This window comes from Stegodyphus dumicola, chromosome X1 (assembly GCF_044657685.1).
Source record: "Stegodyphus dumicola isolate Sdum_Otavi_A_Nest chromosome X1, ASM4465768v1".
Taxonomy (NCBI): Eukaryota; Metazoa; Arthropoda; class Arachnida; order Araneae; family Eresidae; genus Stegodyphus; species Stegodyphus dumicola.
Genome location: NC_140780.1, coordinates 218349179 through 218371853, shown reverse-complemented (window position 1 = coordinate 218371853; position 22675 = coordinate 218349179). Strand labels below are relative to the sequence as shown.

The 22675-nt window shown below is 32.9% G+C and overlaps 1 protein-coding gene across 3 annotated transcripts in view; it reads left to right on the top strand.

The window, feature by feature from the left end:
• Nucleotides 1-22675, top strand: part of LOC118195929 (post-GPI attachment to proteins factor 2-like) — an 87194-nt gene that overhangs the window by 40065 nt on the left and 24454 nt on the right. For all 3 annotated transcript variants that reach the window (XM_085808500.1, XM_085808499.1, XM_085808498.1), the window contains exons 5-6: nucleotides 17834-17940; nucleotides 22333-22441. In XM_085808500.1, the coding sequence (XP_085664626.1) occupies nucleotides 17834-17940; nucleotides 22333-22441 (216 nt within the window). The remainder of the gene's footprint in view (nucleotides 1-17833; nucleotides 17941-22332; nucleotides 22442-22675) is intronic.

The following is a 22675-nucleotide window of genomic DNA, read 5'->3' as shown; positions in this document are numbered from 1 at the left end:
AGGTACAAGAACTTAAAATATATTCTGTAAACATAATTGAAATTTATTCACTTTCAAATTATGTTCATTAATCGATTTAAAAGAAATTCAGTTTATTGAGGGAAGTTAAAAATCAATCGATTTAAAAGAAAGTCAGTTTATTGAGGGAAGTTATTTAGTCAACTGTGGTTATTGAAATTCAAGTTAACAAAGTTTTTCTACTATATATAACTGTTTATTTACTCCTAATTAATCGGTTACAAAATAATGTAAAAGTAATAAAGTGTTTTATTATTTATTAATAGAAAGAATATATTTATTCATCCAGAATCCACTGAATCAGTAGCTCTCTGTGCATGTAATTAATTATGCAAAGTTCTGACTGGAACTGTATTATTTCTAGAGGAGAATGCAAAATTAACACGTGGAATATTTATTCAAAGTTACCATTAACATGACATAAATAAATTGTATAATATCTGCCTAATTATTCAGAAAATCTTAAATAAATAAGAAGTAGCAAAAAACTTGGGAGCATGACATATATTATCAAAGGTAAAAGAATATATACTATATTATGACATAGTTCCAACAGAAAGATATTTATCGCAAATTGTTCCTTTTGGATCCTACTGAAATTGTGCTTCTGGATAACACACAAATAATATATAAAGTGATATCAACAAATATTAATAATAATTAAATATAGTGATTATACTTTACTTTTAAAATGCTGAAACGGATAGTTTAAGAAAATTAGAATTCATATAGCATAATTTGTATAAACCTTAATATGCCTTAAGTACTTGTACTCGGTGTTTCACATTCAAGCTGAATTGTTACAAATTATACCCCAGAATGTTTTATTCAAAGCAACAAATTTAAATATCCCCAATAAAACAGATCTACAGATTTTTTCTTAATTCCATTTGTATTTTTATAGTTTATAATATATATTTATTGCATCCTAATTTAGGGATGCTTGTAGAAAGATGAATATAAGCTCTCATAATTATAGAAGTATGCAACTTATTACTGAAGCAGTGAAGTGTTCCATAACACTTCATAAGATGCGTATGCATTAAAAAATACCATGGTTTGGCTGTCACTCCATCTCAGCATTTTCGACATTATAGAACTCACCATCACGATGTCTCTGTGAACGCTGCTTGGAGTAACTGCTTGGATAGATTTTCCAACAGGTTCAAAGTAGAAACGGAAGTGCTGACTTATCTCCCCTACATTTCTACTCGGTCGAAGTGAGCGTTTACATTGTCAAAGTAGTCGTAACGAGCGGCTTGCTACGAGCTGCTCTAGCAGGTGTATACTGCCCTTAAGGTTGCTTTTTAGCCTAATTTTAAAATGTCATTTTCTGTACTGGTGAGGGATGCCTTTCAAGTAGTGTTAAGATTAGGAGTACAGAAGAATATTCAGAAACATTATGACTATTTCAGAAAAAAAGGTTTTGCATTTTTCTAATTAAAATTATGTGAAAGTACGGATTTATACTCGTATGGTTCTAGTTATCCATTGCGTCAATTTCATTGCTATTTTGAAGGATATTTTTTCACATGGTTTAATGTTATTAAAAAAAAATCTCTGGAAAAATTTGATGACATTAACCAGTGTCTACTACATCTGTAAAAAAGTTCATCTAATATCCAAAACCACCAATTCCATGCAAGCAAAATATTACTAGACTGGAAGAAGTAGTTTCATTCAAATTAATTATTCTAGTTTGTAAGCTGCTGTTATTTAAAGATGGCTGATTGCCAAAACACTAAAGACTGGTCATATTTTCATGGAAGATACTGAGGATGTTTCTTTAATGCCTGGACAATATAGAAGGTTATCAGAAATGAGTAAGGATAACTGCTCTTGGGAAACTTCCTCAATCACTCCTTCCTGCAGCGATTCATTTAAGACTTCATAATACCTTTTTTTTTTCCAACCTCTTAGTAGTAGATTTGAGTCTTTTCTAAGACAGATTATAATTGCCCAATAAGTGGGTATGCTAACAGTAGAATCTGCATTCTCTTGAGTGTCAGTTGAACATATTTCTTAACTCAATCCAAAACCATGTCTTGTGATTAAAATATCATTACAAATGACGTCATGGTCAATGACACCTAGTGAGCAGGAATAATTACTCTAAAGTCTACTCAAATAAACCTTGTAACATTTATGTTTGCAAATTTTAGTTTTTGTTTTGCCAAATTAAGAGTGATTTAAATTATGCCTCCCACTGCATGTGAGAACCCATTTATTCATTCCTTTAGTGGTAGACCTTAAAATGTAACTTTTTTAGCTCCCTATATCCACCATTAATCTAGCTTTATGCTTTTTATTCTTATCCTATATGTGTATAATCATAGTCTGAAGAAAAACCTCATCCATACTATGTGAATGCAAAGAATCAATTGCTTTCTCTTTTCCTTCATTCTTTTTCTGCTTATGCATTTCAATAGACTTATTATATTCAATATTAGGCCATAAAATCTTCAAATTCCTTTTTGAATAGCTCTTTCACTTAACATTTGATCAACAACCTTGATTAATGAGGTAACCCTTAACCATGCCTTTCTTTATTACCACACACATTTTTACACCTGACACAGTATAACCCATTAACTGCCAAATTTTTATTTCATCAATTTTTATTTTATTTCTGTTAGTTTACCTCTAAATAATAAGAAAAACATGTTTGTCTCATAAATGTGTCAATTTGTTTTCAGAAATTTTAAATTTAAGTCCAATCCCCAAATGGGGATTATGGCTTATACTATCTACTTTTAATGCCAGCGTTCAAAACAGTCTACGTGTAATCCAACATTACATTTTACTCATTGTTTTCTTGCATTTGTTTTGCACACTGCACATTTTCTTTGTTTACCATTTTTGATCCATTCAATATAATAATTACCAAATGTTCTGATAACAATAAAAACACGATTAATTGCTGCTTTAGTGAAAGAATTCCTTCCATCCTTTTTTGCATCTGAGGGTTCTGAAGATAAAGCAAGATATCCTCTAGCAACCATCCTCCTAAAATCTAGCAATGGAATGTTATCATTTGAAATACAATACAGTGCGTGAGCATTAACCAGTGTTACGTCGTTGGCATTAGTAAGCAAAGGAAAATACCATTTTTCCCCCTTATTCTGATTCTGTATTTTTGAACATTCCAATCCATCTTGTCTACTCCACCCATGTATTTGTTATATTCTGATATCAGTTTGGGTTATGGTACTTGAATATCTTTCTTCTGTGTTCTACTCCATCACTTCACCTCTGATATTGGTTCGATAGTTTCATGATTAGACAGAAGCCTTACACTGTTGTCATTCCACGTGACAGCTAAAATTTCATTACGGGAATCGAATCTGAAGTCATATGCCCCACGTTTTTTTTTTTTTTTATCTCTTTGTCTGTTGCAATAGGGCATTTGTTCATTCTGTTGAATCGAACAGTTCCTGTTGCTCTAACGTCAATGTCCTGCAAATGTTTCATCAGAGAAAATCCTGTGAAAAAATTGTCGAAGTAAACTTTATGAGCATTTGGTGTCTGAAGAATAGATACCATCTGAAGGACAACAGATGTCCCAAGCCCATTGATGCTTTCATCATCTCCTAATTTCTTTGATTTGCCTTCATACACTTGAGTCTGATAACAATATCCAGTCTGTGAAGAACAGATAGCCCATTGTTTGAACCCAAACTGCACTGCCTTACCAGGTATAAATTTTTGAGGTAGTGATGTCCATAGTAATGAACCATTTGTTCGTCAATGCTCAAACTTTCAGAAAACACCCCAAATTGTTGAAATTTGTCATTCAGCTTGTCAATCAATGGGCGAATCTTGAAGAGGTTATCACGTTCACTTAGTGGAATCATTTCTAAATCAGAGTTGTCACTGATATGTAGGTACCATTTAATTTCCAGATACCTATTCCGACTCATGCATTAACACACAGAATGTTCATGTCTTCATCTTCACACCAATATAATTGTTCTTGCGGAAGTGAATGATAGCCAGTGAAAAGAAGTATTCCAATAAATTTTTTTAGGCAGTTATTAGAAAGATGAAATTGATGATGGTTTTTCTGTCTGGTGTATATTACAGACTTCTGGACAATATAGGTGACAGTTTCATTATCAAAAAGTATTTCAAAACACTCTACCGGGGATTTTCCCCTGAGTTTTCTAATGACATCATTTCGCCTTGTCTCTATAACGTCAGAATTTTCATATAGTTTCGAGTACTTAGGTTGCTTCTTTTTCTAATTGGAAGTCAATACTTTTTTCTCTTTTTAGCAGGTGGTAAGCCGGTACCTTTTGTTACTTCATTTGCTGAAGATTCAGTTGCATTCACTAAATCATTTTCCTCAAATCCTGCCACACGGTGAATTTCAACACACCCGGGAACATCAAGTGGTTCATCATCATCAATTACGTTGTCATCCATGTCCTCATTATTTGAAATCTCATCAACCCACTCTGGTGGAATTTCAACAATATCTATGGGGCGATTATCGTCCTCATCGTCAGATGCAAAAAAATCATCAGAATTTACAATTTCTTCTATTTCTTTTAAAGAAAGATATCTTTTACGCGACATTTCCTGGAGAAAAAAGAAAAACAGTTTTTTTTACAATTTTAGGATCGATATATCTAAGTTCACTGTACCCATCCAAATTACAGTATGAGGATAAATAATACATTAATTACTTACCAGTGATCAAGGGAAATCCAGTACAACAAAACTAATTGTTCTTAAGTAACTTTTTTGTGCTTTGAAAATAATCGTATTATTTTTCTCATGAAAAGTAACGAGAGAGCAAGAAAAATAAACTCATAAGCTTAACTAACTGAGTCCACATGTTTGTTTAAGATTTCTACCCTTAGTTGCAATCTTCAGGAAAGCATAACCACCCGTAAGGGACCACTCAGGTGCAGCATGACGTCACAATGTATATAATTGTAGGCGATCCCCATATGGGGATCATGGCAGGGAATGGGTTAAAATCCTTTTTTACACCTACTTGTTTCATGATGTTTTTAACTAAATAAACAACAATGGATTGCTTCACGATTTGCCAAGTCCTGCATCGAAGGAATATTTTGGCTACTTGCTAAGTGCTTGCAGTCAGAAAAGGAATAAATATCTGCTCTACTTAATTTTATTTTTTTATCCGACTAACCTTAGGTGTCAAAAATTCAGTTATTACATTAAAATTTTTAATTTTTTGCTCAGATTCAGTATTTTTGATTGTCTTTCAAAAGATTGCAATATATGAAAGGTAGCAAACTTTCAACTAGAAGATACAAAATTGTTCCACGCTGATCCATGGTTACACCTAAACTATTCAGTGCTGTAAGTTGTGTTGAAAGTTTGTTATACAAACTACTCAAAGAATCCAAAACAAGTTTTATTAATTCTCAAATATAAAAATCAATTAAGAGTTAGTTCTCTATGACGAAATCTCTCAGTAAAACTTTTTACAGCCAAAGGATAATTTTTATTCGTCGCAGGAAAAAATTCTACAATATCCCTAGCTTCTCATTTTTGTTGATTGAACCAAATAATGAAATATCTGCATTTAGTAAATTATTTTCATTGATGTTTTTAAACTGATTCCAGAATATAAGCCACTTTTTTATAGCACTTCTTAATTTATAAAATTCTACTTTCGGTCAATGTTGGTACAAAGTTTTATGCATAATTTCATCAACAACTAATTTGTGTTTATTCTGTGATTTAATTTTCAAGAAATCTTAATATTATCGAGAAAGCTTTCCAGTCTTAATTGCACCCTAACAGCCTTTTCTTGATATTCTGCTACTATTTCAAACTGTGTGTGTGTGTGTGTGTGTGAGTATGGCAAAGCCTCGGGGGCTATCTGCCTAAGAGGAGGGATGCCTTCGTGGAGGACTTTCTAAGGGAAACTGGCTCGTATACACGTTACACATGGGGAAAACCACGAAAACGCCCATGCAGCCAGCCCGTTCGCGGGATTCAAACCTCGGACCGAACTACCAGTGTTCAGCGACTTTACCGCTCGGCCGCTTGTGGGCCATTTCAAACTGTGATTCAAATTCTTTATCATCTGTTATACTATCTAAATAAGTACTTGGTGTCAATTCCATTGTTTCCACTTTCCTTTTGAATAAACAAAAGCTTATTTCTACTTCTTCGTAATCAACATTAAAATCACTTAAAATATCCTCTAACTTTTTATGTGCAAAGCAAGCAAAAGGTTGTGTAGTTCTATTTCATTTCATCACATCCATTTTGTCTTAAAAATAAAATATTCAAGAAAAAATTAAGAATAATATTTAAACTTCAGCAAAACAATTAGTAATCAATAGCTTAAAAATGGAAGTATAAAGTAAATTATATCTTACCCTATCTATTCTTTCATCCAAGATGTTTTCAACAACTGCACCTCCTTGGGGCACCAAATGCCAAAATCCTTATCATTAATTTAATCAAATAAATGAGTGGCTTGATAAAATATGATGAGTTGAAAGGTCTTCATTTTAATACAGCGTTATTTAAAGAGATGCACCCAATTCAATACTATGTATTTCACAAAGTATAAATTGAATGTGAACAGCCTAAATACCAAAGGAAAGAGGAAGTTTTGTTTACCACAGCTGGTGCGGTGATAGTTGTCTAAGTGGCCAATAGGGAGGCATTTTGTTTCACCATCAGTTGTGAGATATTTACGATGCAGCATGAGGTTTTCTGCATTCTTGAGTTTGCAAGACCTGCCTGCTACAGTTACAGTGAAACAGGCATTTCATCTCTGATTCAGCATTAACTCGCCAACTAAGAAAACCATCAAACATTTTATACAGTTTCAAGAAACTGGATGTCTCTGCAAAGGAAAAAGCCCAGGCCAACTGCGTGTGTCAGAAGATGATGTTAAAACAAATAGAAGACAGTTTTGTAAGTAGCCCAAGAACGTCAACTAATAGAGCTAGTAGAGAACTAGGAATAATACCCCCTACCAAGTGTTTTGAGATAGCGTTTGCTGTACAAGCCCTACTGCTTACAACTTGTGTAGGCTGTCTGTGAGAATGACAAAGAAAAGCATATTGATTTTTGTGGTGATATGCTAGAAATGATGGAAGATGACACATATCAACCATGCTTAATTTTTAACGACGGATCTACGTTCCATCTTAGTGGCAAAGTGAATGGAATAGCATAACTATACATGTTGGAACAATGGCTTTTTCCTCAACTTACTAAAGACTCACACGACTTCATTTTCCAAGAGGATGAAGCTCTGCCCCATCATGTCAGGATTTTAAAATCAGTCCCTTCATCAGTGATGGATAGGTTGCATGGGAAATCAAGACCTAGTTCTACACTTCTGGCCACTGAAATCTCCGGATCTCACATCATGTGACTTTTTCTTGTGGGGCTATGCTAAAGAGGTTGTTTGTGTCCCACCACTACCAACAGCTCTGACCGACCTGTGAAACTGGATCACAGCTGTGGTACACTCAGTAACACAAAACGTGCTTTCTTGCATGTAGGATGAGTTTGCCGTGCAGCGAGAGGGAGACATATTGAACATTTATAACCTGTGTATACAAAGCTTTGAAACTTACTCTTTTCATTAATATGTAGATTGTTCATGTCTAGTTTATACTTCATGATATACAAAGTAATTAAATTGGGTTCTCTTTTTTAATAACCCTGTATTTTAATATCCAGTGTATTATTAGTAGCTTCTGTGCATTTATTCACAGTACTTTTATATCCATTTACTTAAATCAAAACAATCTTTTGAACAAATGCTACATTGCCATACAATCACAAATAAAAAGACATTACTTACCTCCTTCTCATTTTTAAATCAATAAGTGGTGCAACAATTCCGTAATTTCTAACTTTACAGCAATAGAATCTTTTTTTCTAATCTGGGAAACAGTGTCCTGTTAATAATGCAGTTAAGTATTTTTGATAGCACTTGTCAAAGTGTAGCATCTCTAAAGGTGCGAATCTGCAAGTGTTTGTTTGCATTTATTTTATGGTAAATAAATTGAAAATATGGCTTGCAGAGTTGCCAACTCTCCCGATTTTCGACCGCTCTCCCGCCAACCCGATTTACAATATATTTCTCCCGACTTTTTCTTATTCTTAAAATTTCTCACAATTTTTATGGAACTTGGCTTAATACTTTGTCATAAAAACAAAAAAGTCATTTTGGACGTCTGAAAAGCAATTGAATTTTCTCTAGATTATATCTAAAACAAAACCTTGTGAATTAGATAACTTCTGCTTTGTGAGTGAGAACATATACGTATTCAGAAACGTCGTTCTCCAATGGGCATCGTGCTCCACTGCATGTCATCTGGCATATATTAGCCAATGAGGACAAAGCAAGCTGTTATTTGGATGTTCTTTAGTTAATTCGGTCATTTTGTCGTGAGTTGTGTGAGTACACGTGCCTTTGGTAAATATTTTTAGAAATTATCATCTTTTGTTATGTCTGCGAGAAAGGTGGAATACTCGTGTACGTTTCAAAAATTGTACAGAGTTGACTTTCATTCCATTATTTCCTCAAGGAAAAATAAATTTGCTATGTGTACCGCCTGTCGTTGCGATTTTTTGATTTCTCATGGTGGAAGGGCAGATATTCTCAAATATGTACGTACACAAAAACACAAGGCCAACATGAGTTGTTTTGAAAAAAATGAAAAATTAAATTTTTCTTCGGAAACAAAGGACCAAAAAATTATTAATGCAGAATGTCTGTTCTCTGCCTTTTTACTGGAACACAACCTGTCACTATGCCACAGCTGAAAGAGGGGCAGCTTCTTTACCAATAAATGTGGATGAACACATTGTTGATATTATTATCTTGAAAGGAGTTCCAAAAGGAAGGAAAATTTGAAACAGTTCAAACAGCTGCATAAGAGCAGTTTACAATTAGAAAACTTGGATGAAGTTATAAAATCAGCTAGGATTGACACCCAGTGGAGTTTGAAAACTGAAAGATGCTGATGGAATTTTAAAGTATAGTGAACTGTCTAGAATTATGTTGGCCATCTTGACAGTTCCCCATAGTAATGCAGAGTGTGAGAGGATTTTCAGTGTTGTGAAACCGAGGACTGAATTTAGATCTAATATGATGAAACATTAGAAATGTGATGTTCATGTGATTTCTAATGTGATGACACAATAGAAAAACTTGTATTAGCAAAAGCAGGCCTATGTGGCAATTGCTATGAACAAAATTATGAAGTTTCTTTCTTAAAGGTGTTGATGTTGGTGTATTTCATTATGGCAAAGCACACGAGGGCTATCTGCCTAAGGGGAGGGATGCCTTCATGGAGGACTTTCTAAGGGAAACTGGCTCGTATATACGTTACACATGGGGAAAACCACGAAAACGCCCATGCAGCCAGCCCGTTCGTGGGATTCGAACCTCAGACCGAACTACCAGTGTTCAGCGACTTTACCGCTCGGCCGCTGGTGGGCCCTTTCTTTCTTAAAGAAAGCAAAATCTACCACTGTTTATAACATTTGTACGAAAACTGATTAAAGTGTTTTTTTTTTTTTTTTTTTTGTTTTTGTTTTCTTAAATGATGCAAGTAATAAAAATGTTTTTTATGTATAAGGTATTTTTGTGTTGTTTGCATTTAAGAATTAGTTACTATTTAAAGTTAATTCATTATTAAAAACTATATTTTCGTCATTTAAAAAGTCTTTTTAACGTTGTGAAAAATCTCCCTATTTCTTAAAAAAATCTCCTGATTTTTGAGTGTCATAGGTTGGCAAGTATGGGCTTGTATCTGCATGCATTTTATGCAGTGACTAGCTAAAATGCTTGCAGATACCAATTTCTGTATTTGCAGGTATGTAATTTGTCTGCTAGTTGTAATTTTAGTTTTTGCAATTGTATTTTATTAAGTTTTTGTAGACTACGTAATTTATCTGCTAGTTGTAATTTGCTTAACAAGTGATAAAATGACTTGCATATTCATACGTTCATTATATGTACTCATAAGACTCTTGACTTGGTATTTGTATTCTGTATAGTTTGTCTAGTAATGTTTTCAGATTGTTCTAAATTAAAAAAAGAAAAAAAAGTTTCCAGTATATTTATATGAAATATATGTAAACAGTGAGGAAAACTGAAAAATTCAAATCTGTGTACTGTATAAAACTGTTTACTGAGTCATGACAACCACTGTTTTGGGGTAGCAGTGCAAGAAGTACAAAATATGTATGTTGCAAGAGATAATGTAGGCACTCATTTATTTACAGTAATTAATCATATTAGATGGTAGACTAAAGATGTAACAAAAACAGCACTTGTCACTACTATGTTTTGTTTCATCACAATAGCAGCAAACTTGAACTCTGAGTCATACATGAACTTTTATTATAAGCATAATACACACTTGTGAACATGGTAACATCTTTAAAAGTATTCGTCTAGACCAGGGGTCTCCAAACTATGGCTCGAGGGCCAAATCTGGCCCGTGACCACTAATGATCTGGTCCACCAGGTGTTTCTTAAAAGAATTTTGTAAAATTTAAAGTAAAAAATAACATGCACATTAACTATTTTATATCGCAGCCAATCTAGAAATGTGTTGCCTATTGTGCACATTCTTTATAAAATATATAAACATTATACAACCGTTTCTAAATTTACAGTGAGTGAAATACAGTAACACTCTATATAAAAAAAATCTACATGACTTCCTCATATGTCCTTTAATTTGTACACAGTTTTTGCTGCACTTCATTTAAATTTATTTCCTCGAATTTCATTAGAGCTATAGTTTTTATTCAATCAATTCAGTTCTCACTTCACGACGAGGCAAAAATACATAAAAACTGAAAACACCTTCAAACAAAACAAAATGTTTAAAATGTAAACAAATGGCGACTTCGTTAGTGTTAGTAGCACTTAAATAACTTTTAAATTATTGATAATTCTACAGAAATTGCATGCAGATTAACTAAAGTCATAAAAAGCTTAACCAGAATATAAGAACAACATAACTGAGTTACTTCAAAAGAAAAAATCGTACAATTTACAAACATATAAGAATAAAAAACCTGAGCTCAACAAGTCAAGTAACAGAGTGGGTAGATATGTGTAGACTTTTGATGCAGTCGATTGCAACCAAAAAGTGAGGTGCACAACTACATGTTGTAAACAGCCCCAAATCCAAAATTTAAATGTTTTGAGGCTACTCGTTTTTGAATTATGCGAGAAACATGCATATGTACGTACAGACATCACAGAAAAATCTCTCCTAAATCCACTTTAAATCCATTTTGGGCAAAAGATTCCTTTATTCTGTCCTACATACAAATGTCACACCAAAAAAATCATTCAGATGTATTTGAGATTGATCAAAATAGATATTTTTGTTGAAATATGGTATCCAAAATTTTTTCACAATTACAATAATTCCTTTATGTTGTACAAGGAAGTAAAAAATTTTCGTACATTTTACAAGAATAAAGGTTTCGTGTGTGATCTTTCCTACTTTCATAGTAGTATTCCAAGTTGATTCATAGAAATTTTCAGTAGTGATTTTATTTATATATGCTGTAATTTATTTTAATTTTGGAGATTTTTTTCCTGCACTAAAAAATGAGAAACACTTATGAGCAAAAGTTTGTACGTGATCAAAATGTAAACAAAATGCACTGATAAATCGATTGAAAAGTAAAGTACTGAACTGAAGAAATCTTTAATATTCTTAAAAATATATTTTTGAATATTTTTAAAAACAGCTTTAAGAAATTTATATTAGGTGAAACTGCATGAAAGTCTAAAAAAACAAGGCTCTTAGGTTCATAAGGATCTAAGGATAGTATGGGGTATTGATCCAATTACAAAAATCTCGCTGCCTTGTTTAAAAATGTTATGCTGTTCGTCATAGGTGCATCACCATGGTATGATGAATTACCTGGATCTTGGCTCTCAAAGCTTCATGAAAGTGCCAATATGGACTGCGAGCTGAAAAGTTTGGAGACCCCTGGTCTAGACTATCAGTCACTTGCTGCCAGCACAACATATCCCATCTGCTTCATCATCAAATCATCTGACTTCCTGATGCATGGCATTAGCAGGGTATTCTGGTGTTCAAGAACACTAGCCTTAAAATAGCTCTTTCAATAGCAAATTGCAATTACAATAGGTGTGGTGAACACCCCAAGCATCAGAAAAAGTTCACAGTCCACTGCTTTATGAATCGCTACATTATTGTGCAGGATGACTGCACTGTGTAACAAAGTAAAATTTATTCTGCTATTCATTATATTCTGTAGATACATTGATAATACCTGACACTAATTGCTTGAAACATGCAAAACACAATATCACATTCCATATACTATGTACTAAAATTAGCATTAATTTCTGTTGAGTAGAATTTGTGCCTTTGCTGCAGATCTTTGTAGTGCCTTTCATAGACTGCCACTTCAGCTTGGTCACAGCAGGGCCGGCACTGGATGCCATATCTTTGACTTGTAAATTAGGTTTCTCTTAAATCCCATCACTTGGTGCAACTCCACAGGTTGCACTAGCTCTGTTGTCAGTACTAGGTCCCAGTTTCATCAATAGCAATGGTTTTGTTTAATAACTGCTTGCCTTGCTGTTCATCCTAGGGTACACTTTGTACCATTTCCGTATTTGTGCTTTTTGTCAGTTCAGATGGCACCTATTCTGAGCTGTCTTGTACTTGTTCAAATTATAAAATTTCATGAAAAAATGCTTAGTTAATACCTGTATATCCATCTACCTCAAGCAGAGTCACTAGCTTTTCCCTTTGTGAACTTCACATGCCCAGTAATTAAGGATCAGCAACATTAGTGGCATTGTGTTCAAACATGTCTGCATTTTTTACTCTTACGTGCTGAAATGGCACTGCCTACCATGCTGCAGTTCTGTAATGTAGGGTACATTCACTTAAAGCTTTTGAAAGCTCTAAAAGACATTTCTTAGCATTCAGACTGGAATACTGCTATTTTGATGTAGGAATGCTGCTCTCACCAGCTTGTATTTATTTTCGATGACAACTAATACAAACTATTGTGTATCTGCTTTCATAATTCTAGTACAAGTGTGCCACCTAGTGGTGACATCTAAAGCAAATACATGAATTTGCGTACATCTGTAACAAAAGCCTTGTTGTTAAAAAATTAAATACATTTTTAGAACTTAAATATATGCTGTTGTGACTCCTATAAAGTTCAGCATTTCCCTTTTATTATTATTTAAGACTTTGTTTTGCAATTTTGTTTGATGTATGAATCTGGCAACCAGTTTCGAATGTTGTGATCAGGGAAAAGGGAAATTCCCATTCCTCTAAGCAAGCTGCAGTTAAGTTAGTTACATTACTGAAAAACTGAGGCTCACTTGAACTTTATACTAAACTCTGCATGTAAATAATCACATTTATCTGTATGTGTTTATAAAGTGAAATATATTGGATATAAAATGAAATCTGATTTCGAATTAAAACATATGCATTACAGTTTTTAGATTTTTATTATATAGTTATAATCAAACTACCACTGCCTAAAGATGAAAAAAAAAAAAAAAATCAGTGTAACATTCAGTCTCGTCCTATGTTAATAATATTCAACATGATCATATGTATATAGTTTTTAAAACCAGTGTCATAGCTAGGGTGTCATCTGTGTCCAGGCATACCATCCAGAGAGTGCCAAACTGATGTTCCCCATTGCATTTTGGCCAACAGGAGGCAGCACAAAATCATCATTTATCCCCGGGATGCTGAAAATCCTAACTACATCTCTGTTTTAAACAAGTTAATAATCATTCAAAACTTTGTTATCAACCACTCAAGAAAAAGAAAACTATTTAAGGAATTATTTTTATTTACATATATGCAAGCAACTGTTGTTGTAACTCCTTCTAGTTTTAGTATTTTTAAGGAGCAAAGCATTCAGCAAAATTTCCAATCCTAATTATTACAGTGTATGCTAAGAAATCTGTAGGGAGTTAGGACATGTAGAATATGAGATGTGTCTTTCAATAATAATCCTTAGTCGGTTCTCCCATAATGAAATTTATAATTCTTGAAATGTTAAAGTTTTTTCTTATCTGGTTTTATCAAGCTATTAACCCTTTCCGGCCTGCTACCTTTTAAAGTTGGAGTTTTGATAAAAAAAAAAGAAAAGGTAGGCAGTCTAATTAGGCCTAAAGGAGTACACAAGTAAAATTTTGTGAAGATAGCACTTATCTTTTAATTCTGCTGGGTGAGCCCAAAGTGGGCACACTGATTGAATAGAGCTTCAAAAAGAGTGCTGAAACGAGCATTGTTGTCAATGAACTGACCGATGAGATGCGGAGAAACAAAGAATACAGACTCTCAGTTGTCCTAAATTATCAGTGAGCCCGGTCTGGGCACACCTAGGGTTCACCGTTTGATTTTAGGCAAGATTTCAAGGTAAAAATTTAAAACTAATATAGAATAAGGAGATTAGCATACAGCCAAAAAAATTACATAGAAATTTCTTTTCAAACAATTCCTTTTATACCTTAAAAAAATCTGGAAGATTTCTTTGAAAAATAAAGTCATAAGAAAACTAAACATGGCTAAAATATATGGAAAATATATGGACTGGTTTGTGTTGAGCTGCCATCTACCATAAATAAAGAAGGTTCAGAGTAACCTAGAAATCCTTTTTGATTCAATTTTTCTGTGCGTACAGAAGGAAATTTTTAGGTGTGTCCAGACCGGACACACGACACACTGTGCTGCAAAGGGTTAACCCTTTCAGGAGGGGTGTATCATATATGCATCAGCAGTTAATCCTCTTATGAGATGGCATGCTGGTTAGCACAACTCATCTTGGAGACAGTGTGTTGTTGCAGTAATACAATCTCGTAAGATGGGATATTTCATGTCACTAAGCCTAACTTTAAAAAAAAAAAAAAAAAAATTCATTAAAAATATTTTTTTTATCAATTGTTTTGATTTTGTCTTTAATGGTATCTAACAGTAATATAATCATAAATACAGAATATCAAGAGATTCTGAGAATATTTTAATTAAAATCTAAATGCAAAATGAAATATGTGACTCATCTTGGTGAAATGTTGTAAAAAACTTTGAAATCTCTTAGTACATAAAAAGTAATGAAATATGTGATCAAATATTTTAGGATAAATGATTCAGAAAGGGGACAGTGCGTGATAATCTAGTCGTTACCATTTCATTAGTTATGAAACGCAATTTCAAGTCGAACTTTTTAATGATTCCATTCCAGCAGAATAATTAAGCCTAGGAATCCCCTCATTTTAGGCACATCTAGAGGAGTATATTTATTTTGGATGAAGATGGATTTTTCACTCATTTTTATTTCATAGAAATGATTAGTTTCTTCAACTGTTGTGTTCATTAGCATATAAAAAAGAATGGGGAAAAAATCATTTTCATAATTCTGAATTAAGTTTACTTCTACAATTCCATAAATTCATGAAGTAACGTAATAGATCAAAAACTTAACAGATCGAGTTCTTGACGGAGTAGCCACTGTTCTTCTGGATTGTAAGCTGAAAGAAAAACAAACTTCCAGTTCAGTCTCTGAGAAAATTTCGGTATTGAAATTGCTATTCTCACCTAAATCTAGAGTTTTCGGTTTTCGAACCAAAAAGGTCACTCATGTGCTTTACAATTTGAATACAGTGAAACCTCGGTACAACAATATTTTAGGGAACAAATAAATATTTTGTTGTAGAGAGGCATATTGTTATATCGAGGGCCCACATATTTTGAGCATTTAATAAGAGTTTTTTTTTATTATTATTATTAGTTTAAGGTGCATAACATACTACTTTTAAGTCTATATTTAGAAGAAATTAATTTGTAAAATACTAATAATAGTGGTTTAAATACTAAAAAAATAAATAAATAAGATAAATTCGGAAAATAAGCACAGAAATATTCACATACCTGAAAACACTTTTTATTGAAAATAATCCAATATTTTTGTCCCATCTCATTACACCTATTTCTTTAACTTCTTAATACCTCATCATTCCTTTGTAAATAAGACCCCTCCTTTTTTCCCCTTTCTTTTTTTTTAAGCTGCATTTCTGAACTAATAATGGGAAAAGTTTATTCCTATATGATTTATTTAATTCTATGGGGATGTCTTAGTGTCTCTGCCTTGCAGATGATTGGCATTGAGATGTGATGAGACATTGCCTAAGAACTGTTTTCCATTGCAAAGCTCTCGAGTTTATATTTTTTTGTCGGGGGGGGGGGAACAGTGTTAATAAAACCAGTCCTTAAGTGTTGCTCCATAGAAACATTTGACTGGCTTCTGTACCAAACAGGCAAGTGAGTGTAAATTCACATACTGTTTTATATCTTATAATATAGTAGGACTTTTCACTTTCCTTATAAGCATCAGTCTGATCGTCTGTTGCTTTGCTGTATCTAAGGATTAAAACTCATAATTTATTTTATAGGCAAGAGTAAATTTTTCAGTCATAAGCTGCAACTACTCTTGAAGGCAACATATGAAAATTGAGGCTAAATTCATCACAGTTTTCAATTTGGTGTATAGTTAAATTTATTTTTCTCTTAATTGTGAAATTCGTTTTAAATTAAATATTCAATTAATTTTGTGGAATTTTTTTTCTACAAATGCCGAATTGTCCGATTCCACACCAGTTTTCCATCTTTTTAGACAAACAGTGATTTCAACCAATCCTGTCTCGTGTTCAAGATTTATGCACTTTTTTAATTCACTTGCAAGCTGGTTTCATATGCCACCCCTCCATTTGTGATACCTTCTTTTCTCAAATTACATCTGTGATTCATCTATTGTAATTTTATTTACCACTTTGCCTTTATCCAATTTTTTTATGTTTATAGTTTGACATAATTTTCATGTCAAATTGTTAAGTGTCATGAGATGAACCAGCTGAATGCTGAATTATGATTGTGTGTAAAAGCATCATTGTAATGTTATCACATGTACAGCATTTAATATCATTGTATCACTGCACTTCTTTTAATACATTTATTTTAATATCCATCTCAATACTTCTTTGTTTTCATCTCTTCTCCTAAGATAGTTTTGCAACTCAGTGAAAATGAGGCATAATATATTACTTTCAGACTTTTAAAATGATTCTGTTAAAATTGACAGCTGAAATAGTATCTTCTCTAATTATAAAGGAATATGGCAACTTATTTACATGAGCTACATTGCTTTTAAGAATGTGAGGTAATAGGTTCTCAACACTAAGCAAATGTGTTTTTGAGTTAAGCTCAAGAAATCAGTTCCTTAAGCCCAAAAAAGAAACCAATAACATTTTTTGCATGAATGAAGCCCACTAGCAACTAAGCAGTAGAACTGTTAAACACTGGTACTTCAACTCAGTTCAAAACTTAGCAAGCATACTGCCTGCATGGGACTTGTTTTCCACCACATGTAACTTCAGTTTCTCTTGAAAATTCCTCCACATAGGCATCCCTACCCTTAGGTTAATAAGTGTTGAATGTTTTGTAATCTAAGTAATCAAAGAATAGAAATACTGTCCAAAGAGCAGCTAAAACAGTGGAAATGAGATTTAAGAACTCTGTCCAGCTTCTTTTATGAGATTTACAGCATATCAGATTTTCAAGTGCCAGGTTTGTGGGGTTCTACTTTACTTTCTTATCCTGCTTTGTCTACATTCCAATGATAAAATATGTTAATAGAGCTAAGATGATAAGAGAAAAATTTATAAAAGTTATGATTTGCATTTCACATATTTTGATGTTTTAATTTAATCACTAATGGGAATCTTGATAATTTATTGTTATAATATTTCTATTTTTAGCTGTCCATGAGAAAATTTTCATCACATTTATGGCAGCTTCCATTTCTTATATGTTGAGTACTTGTGTTTTGAGTTATATGAATAAATCACCAACACCTACATATTTGGTGAGTAATTACTACTATAATGATTTGCTATGTCTGTATTCATAAAGTTTTTCCTAATATTAAGTATAGGTGTAGGGAAGTAGATAATTAAGATGACTACAAAGGTAGTTCGTATGTACAATCACACATGCAAGAAACTATGATCCACTTTGCAATTTAGGATAATCAATCCATCAGCAAGTATTTGTAACAGGGTTGCCACGCTACCTGGAAAACCGGAAAAAGTCAGGGAATTCGGAAATTGACCAAAAAATTCAGGGAAAAGTCAGGGAATTTCATACAACGATCCCGCCAAAAGAGGCGAGTTTTGCACCGACGTCGGAAGAGATCACTTTTTTTGGCGAAATATGTATCACGTGTGTCATTCGGGCAGCTGGCATAGAGCCAATTTCCACAGCTCCAATTTGATTGTCTTTTAGAAAGGCAAAGCAATTTTCCCGCAACTTTTGGCTTACAGTAACCTCGAGAATCGCATGTGCAGTGCACAAACTAAAGAAAGTACATGTTCTCGTATAAAACAAAATGGGTTTAATCCTAGTATACGGTACCATGAAGGTTAGAATCAAAGAATATGTATTGTAAAGAAGGAAAACCTCTCTCAAACGGAGGTAGCTCTGTTCCATCATAGAGGGAAACAGCTGTGCATGCGCGATATATCTGTCGCCAAAGTTCGAAACCGGTGTCGAAGTTCGAAGGTCACGTTATCAAGTGTTCATAAAATGAATATCGTTTAAAATTTCTTTAAACTCTAAAGGAAAAGAAAATATTTTTTGGCGCAAGTAAATTAATTCATGGATCAATTATTTTGAGGAAGAAAAAAAAAAAAACCGACGAAAATCCGTTTTTAAAATTATTGCGAAAAGTCCAAGAAGAAATGTTTTATCAAAGAACGTTTTTTCTTGGATTTTTCGCAATAATTTAAAAACGGATTTTCGTAGTTTTCTTTTTTGTCAAAGAACATTTCTTGACATGATCATGAGCAAGCAGTAAACGGGTCATTTTGTTCTTGGCAACAATTTTCAGAATCGTGCGAAGGCCGTACCGTATAGTAGGATTTTACCGCAAAATCTTTTTAAACCTTTTTTTTTCCCCCTTTTCTTTTTAATAAATACGTTGTCATTTTGCAGTAAAATAAAAAAATAGTAATCAGTCGTCTAGGCTAACCATGTAATATAACTATATTCGCTAAAATATCGTTGATTATTCTAATTCAATTTTTAAGTAATTATTTTTATTTTTATGTTATTCATATCATTTAATGTTGCTTCTTCCCTCTAAATTTCTTTATCATTAGTAAATAATATTTCCAAATTTCAGGAAATTTTCGCTGGCATAATCCTGAAATTAATTCTAGCAGTATGATGACATACCATCACGAAATTTAATGCACATATTTTTTCCTTATGTATACTGCGAAATAAATATAAAATACCTCAATTTATTAAAAAAATATCATTAAATAGATTTCTTTCTTTCGTTTAGGTGCAGAATGTCTGCAAAAAAAGACATTTTATTCCAGATTGGGCAGATTCTAATCTCAATCTTCAGTGGAGAAAACAACTCCTATTATAATTATATTTGTGTTTTTGAGTGTTAAGGTGCCTTTTAAGAAGACACCTCATACAAATTAAATTTACCTAAAATCTAACCTAACTATTTAGCATTGCGTTGTGATTTATAAGAACCAAATTAGCCTTGTGTTGAACTGGTGATGATCATGAGTAATAATTAAATAAAACGTACAATTGTTATCCAATGTATATATCTTAAATTTTATTAAGGTTCATAAGTGGAAAAGTAAACAAAGTGTACAAAGAATAATTAATAATAAATGTCCTCTGGGATTTATTGAATAATTAAGTGAATTTGCTACATAATACAAGTAATACTATATTTAATATACCTCTTAGCACAGCCAATGTACATCACACTGATAGACTGGAATTTTCTTGAAACATACCTGAAAGACCTGGAAAAGTCAGGGAATTTCATTCTCGTGTTTGAGTGGCAACCCTGTTGTAAAACTAATTTTAAATAAACAACTTAGAATTCACAGGTGTGCAAAACTAATGAACAGCTTCATTTTATATTTTCACATTTCAACCTCTGATGTGAGAAAGCTTATGAGAATTTGCATAACTGTAGATCTTCAGCAGAAAGTTGATGCACATTCAGATTTTTGAATCATCACATCAGATGCAGTTCTATAGCCCATAAATAATAAAAGCAGAAATTCTTAAATTTCCAGAGATTGTAAACATTCAGCAAGTTTCATTCCATATTACAAGCAGTGAAATGGCCACTAAAACACATTTAGATGATTTGGGGAGTTGGTGAAAGGATGTAATTTGAAGAGTTGCAAATATGTCCAGTTTACTCCTGTCATATTGCAAGCATGAACAGTTTTCAGGCTTTTCAAATGTCTTTTTGATGGTCAACTTTGAACTGCATCTTCCACTGATAAGCCCTTTAACCCCTTAACTGCTGTAGAAAATGTACAAGATTCACTCCCCAGTGCTACCGTTTTTTCACAATAAGTGCAAATTTTCATGCCTTAAGGGATAAAATATTTTTGGAATTTAGGGAAAGCATTGGGGTCCGAAATTTAGGGGCAGTAAAAATTTAGAACTTAGGGAGGTGCTTGGTAGCAGAATTTAGGATCCGCACAGACTGCATCAGACGGTAAGATGTCTAGCTCCAGCCCTTGATAAGCCTTAAGTATATGCACGAATTTATTTATTCAGGACTCGGGTAAGTTTTAAGCACGTGCAAAAAATAGATGTAAGTATAATAAATAACTAAACTAATACAATCAGGCTTAATTGTCTCAGTGCCCTGTAGAAGCAAAACCAAATTTAGTAGAACAACTTGTCTTTCATCAATAATCTCATGCGGCATAGCCAATAATGTATAGCGGATGCTATTGAGCTGGGCTAAAATTATACTTTACTGATTCCAAGGAATTTCAGTCAATATAGCAAATTGTGCTATTCCTTAACTTTCTGATTTGATCCAGCTTAATTATTTTTTGCGGGCTGTTTTTATTATGGCACTTTTATGAAAATTAAAGTTTCATCTTTCGATAATGTCGAAAAGAGTTTCTAATTCTGGAGCTGCAACAGGATCTACAAAGTGAAAGCATATCTCAGTGTCCATTAAAAGGAAAAACAAATTGCTGCAAAAAATGGATAAAGTTGTATCTGAGATAGCTAAGGCAGTAAGCATCAGCATCTTCAATCGTTATTTGGCATGTTAAATGTTTACTTTAATACCATAGGATATTTTGTAATTCTGTTTTATTGATCAGAGGTGATACCAAGATATTTAAAACAAAGTGCAGTATTTTTCAAGGATGGTCTTAGAATAAGAATACTGAGATTGAAAATGGGAGTGTATTCAGTTCTTAATGAAGCAGTTCTAAATGCACATTCACATTATCTTATTTGAAGTACACTGTCACCATCAGATTACAGAGCTGCCTCAAGGAACAAATTTTGAGTAGTGAAACATGCGTATCAATATAAGACTGCAATCTTACAAGCAGCCTACTGCACACCATCATATAAGAATAGTTCCTCTGTTTCTTGCAGTTGCTTCCAGGTGCATTCATCACCATTTGCTAGAAACAGAACTAGGTTTTATTCAAAAAAAAAAAGGTATTCTATAACTAGTTTGTCCTTAGATCACGGCAAAGTATGCCTGTGGGTCAGCAACTAGGGAAGCTGTAAAATGGAGTATTTTCATTATACTCCATTGATTGTTATTGCTAATGAAATGAAGCATTTAAACCTAATGTTTCTTGTCATTCTATGGTTATGAGCCTTAAAAAGCAGCAATGATCCTACTCCTTTAGCACCTTTTTAAACTGCGTTTTTCATGTCTAGAATTTATGATTTTTTTTGGCTATGAGTATACAAAAACATAGGAACCTCTTTTAAAAATGGAGTGCATGTCTTTCACACCCATAGTGCCCTTGATCAAACAATATAAGTTCTTTCTGCATTGTATTACAGTATCTTTAGTTTACTTATATGTTTGTTATGTTTTATAAATACCTCCTAGGTTATCATGTTGAGTTTGTTTATTTCCTGTGGTTAGGAGAACAAAAAGCATACTTTCTCTCTCTTCCCCCTTTTTTTTTGAGGAGGTGCTTCAATTTGTAAGGGCATCTTATTTTTTTATATCAATGATATTATTTATCATTTATACTGTAAGTGGTTGTAAATGTCCGAAATGACTGAGGTGTTTTATTTTTTGTAAGTCTAAGCTTTAAATTGCAGATTTTAACATGAATGCAGATTTTAGCATTTTAGCTGAATGATTCGTTTAGCCTTTTACATAATTCTTGAGGTACTCAGGAATTCGCATAATAATTAAATTTCTTTTATGTAGGAGAAGCTGTCATACAGATCAAAGCTTTTCCTTTGTGTAGTTATTGCAGTTACATCTTTGGGTATGATGTACTTCTTTTATAAACATCGAGTGTACTGCGAAGAACTTGGTAAGTTAATTTAATTATGCTTTCATAAACGTAATTTCTATATTTAGGCTTTTCTTTTCTTTAATCTGTAAAAAGCTGATTAAAAATTACGGTAACCCTTGGAATATCTGTGTAATTCCCTTTATGACCATCTTCGAGGGCATTTATTGAAAGGATAAGAAGTAAATAACTTTTTTAATTTAATTTGAATTTCAAGAAATGTGAATTTTCTCTGTATTATGCTCTGCATTAGAT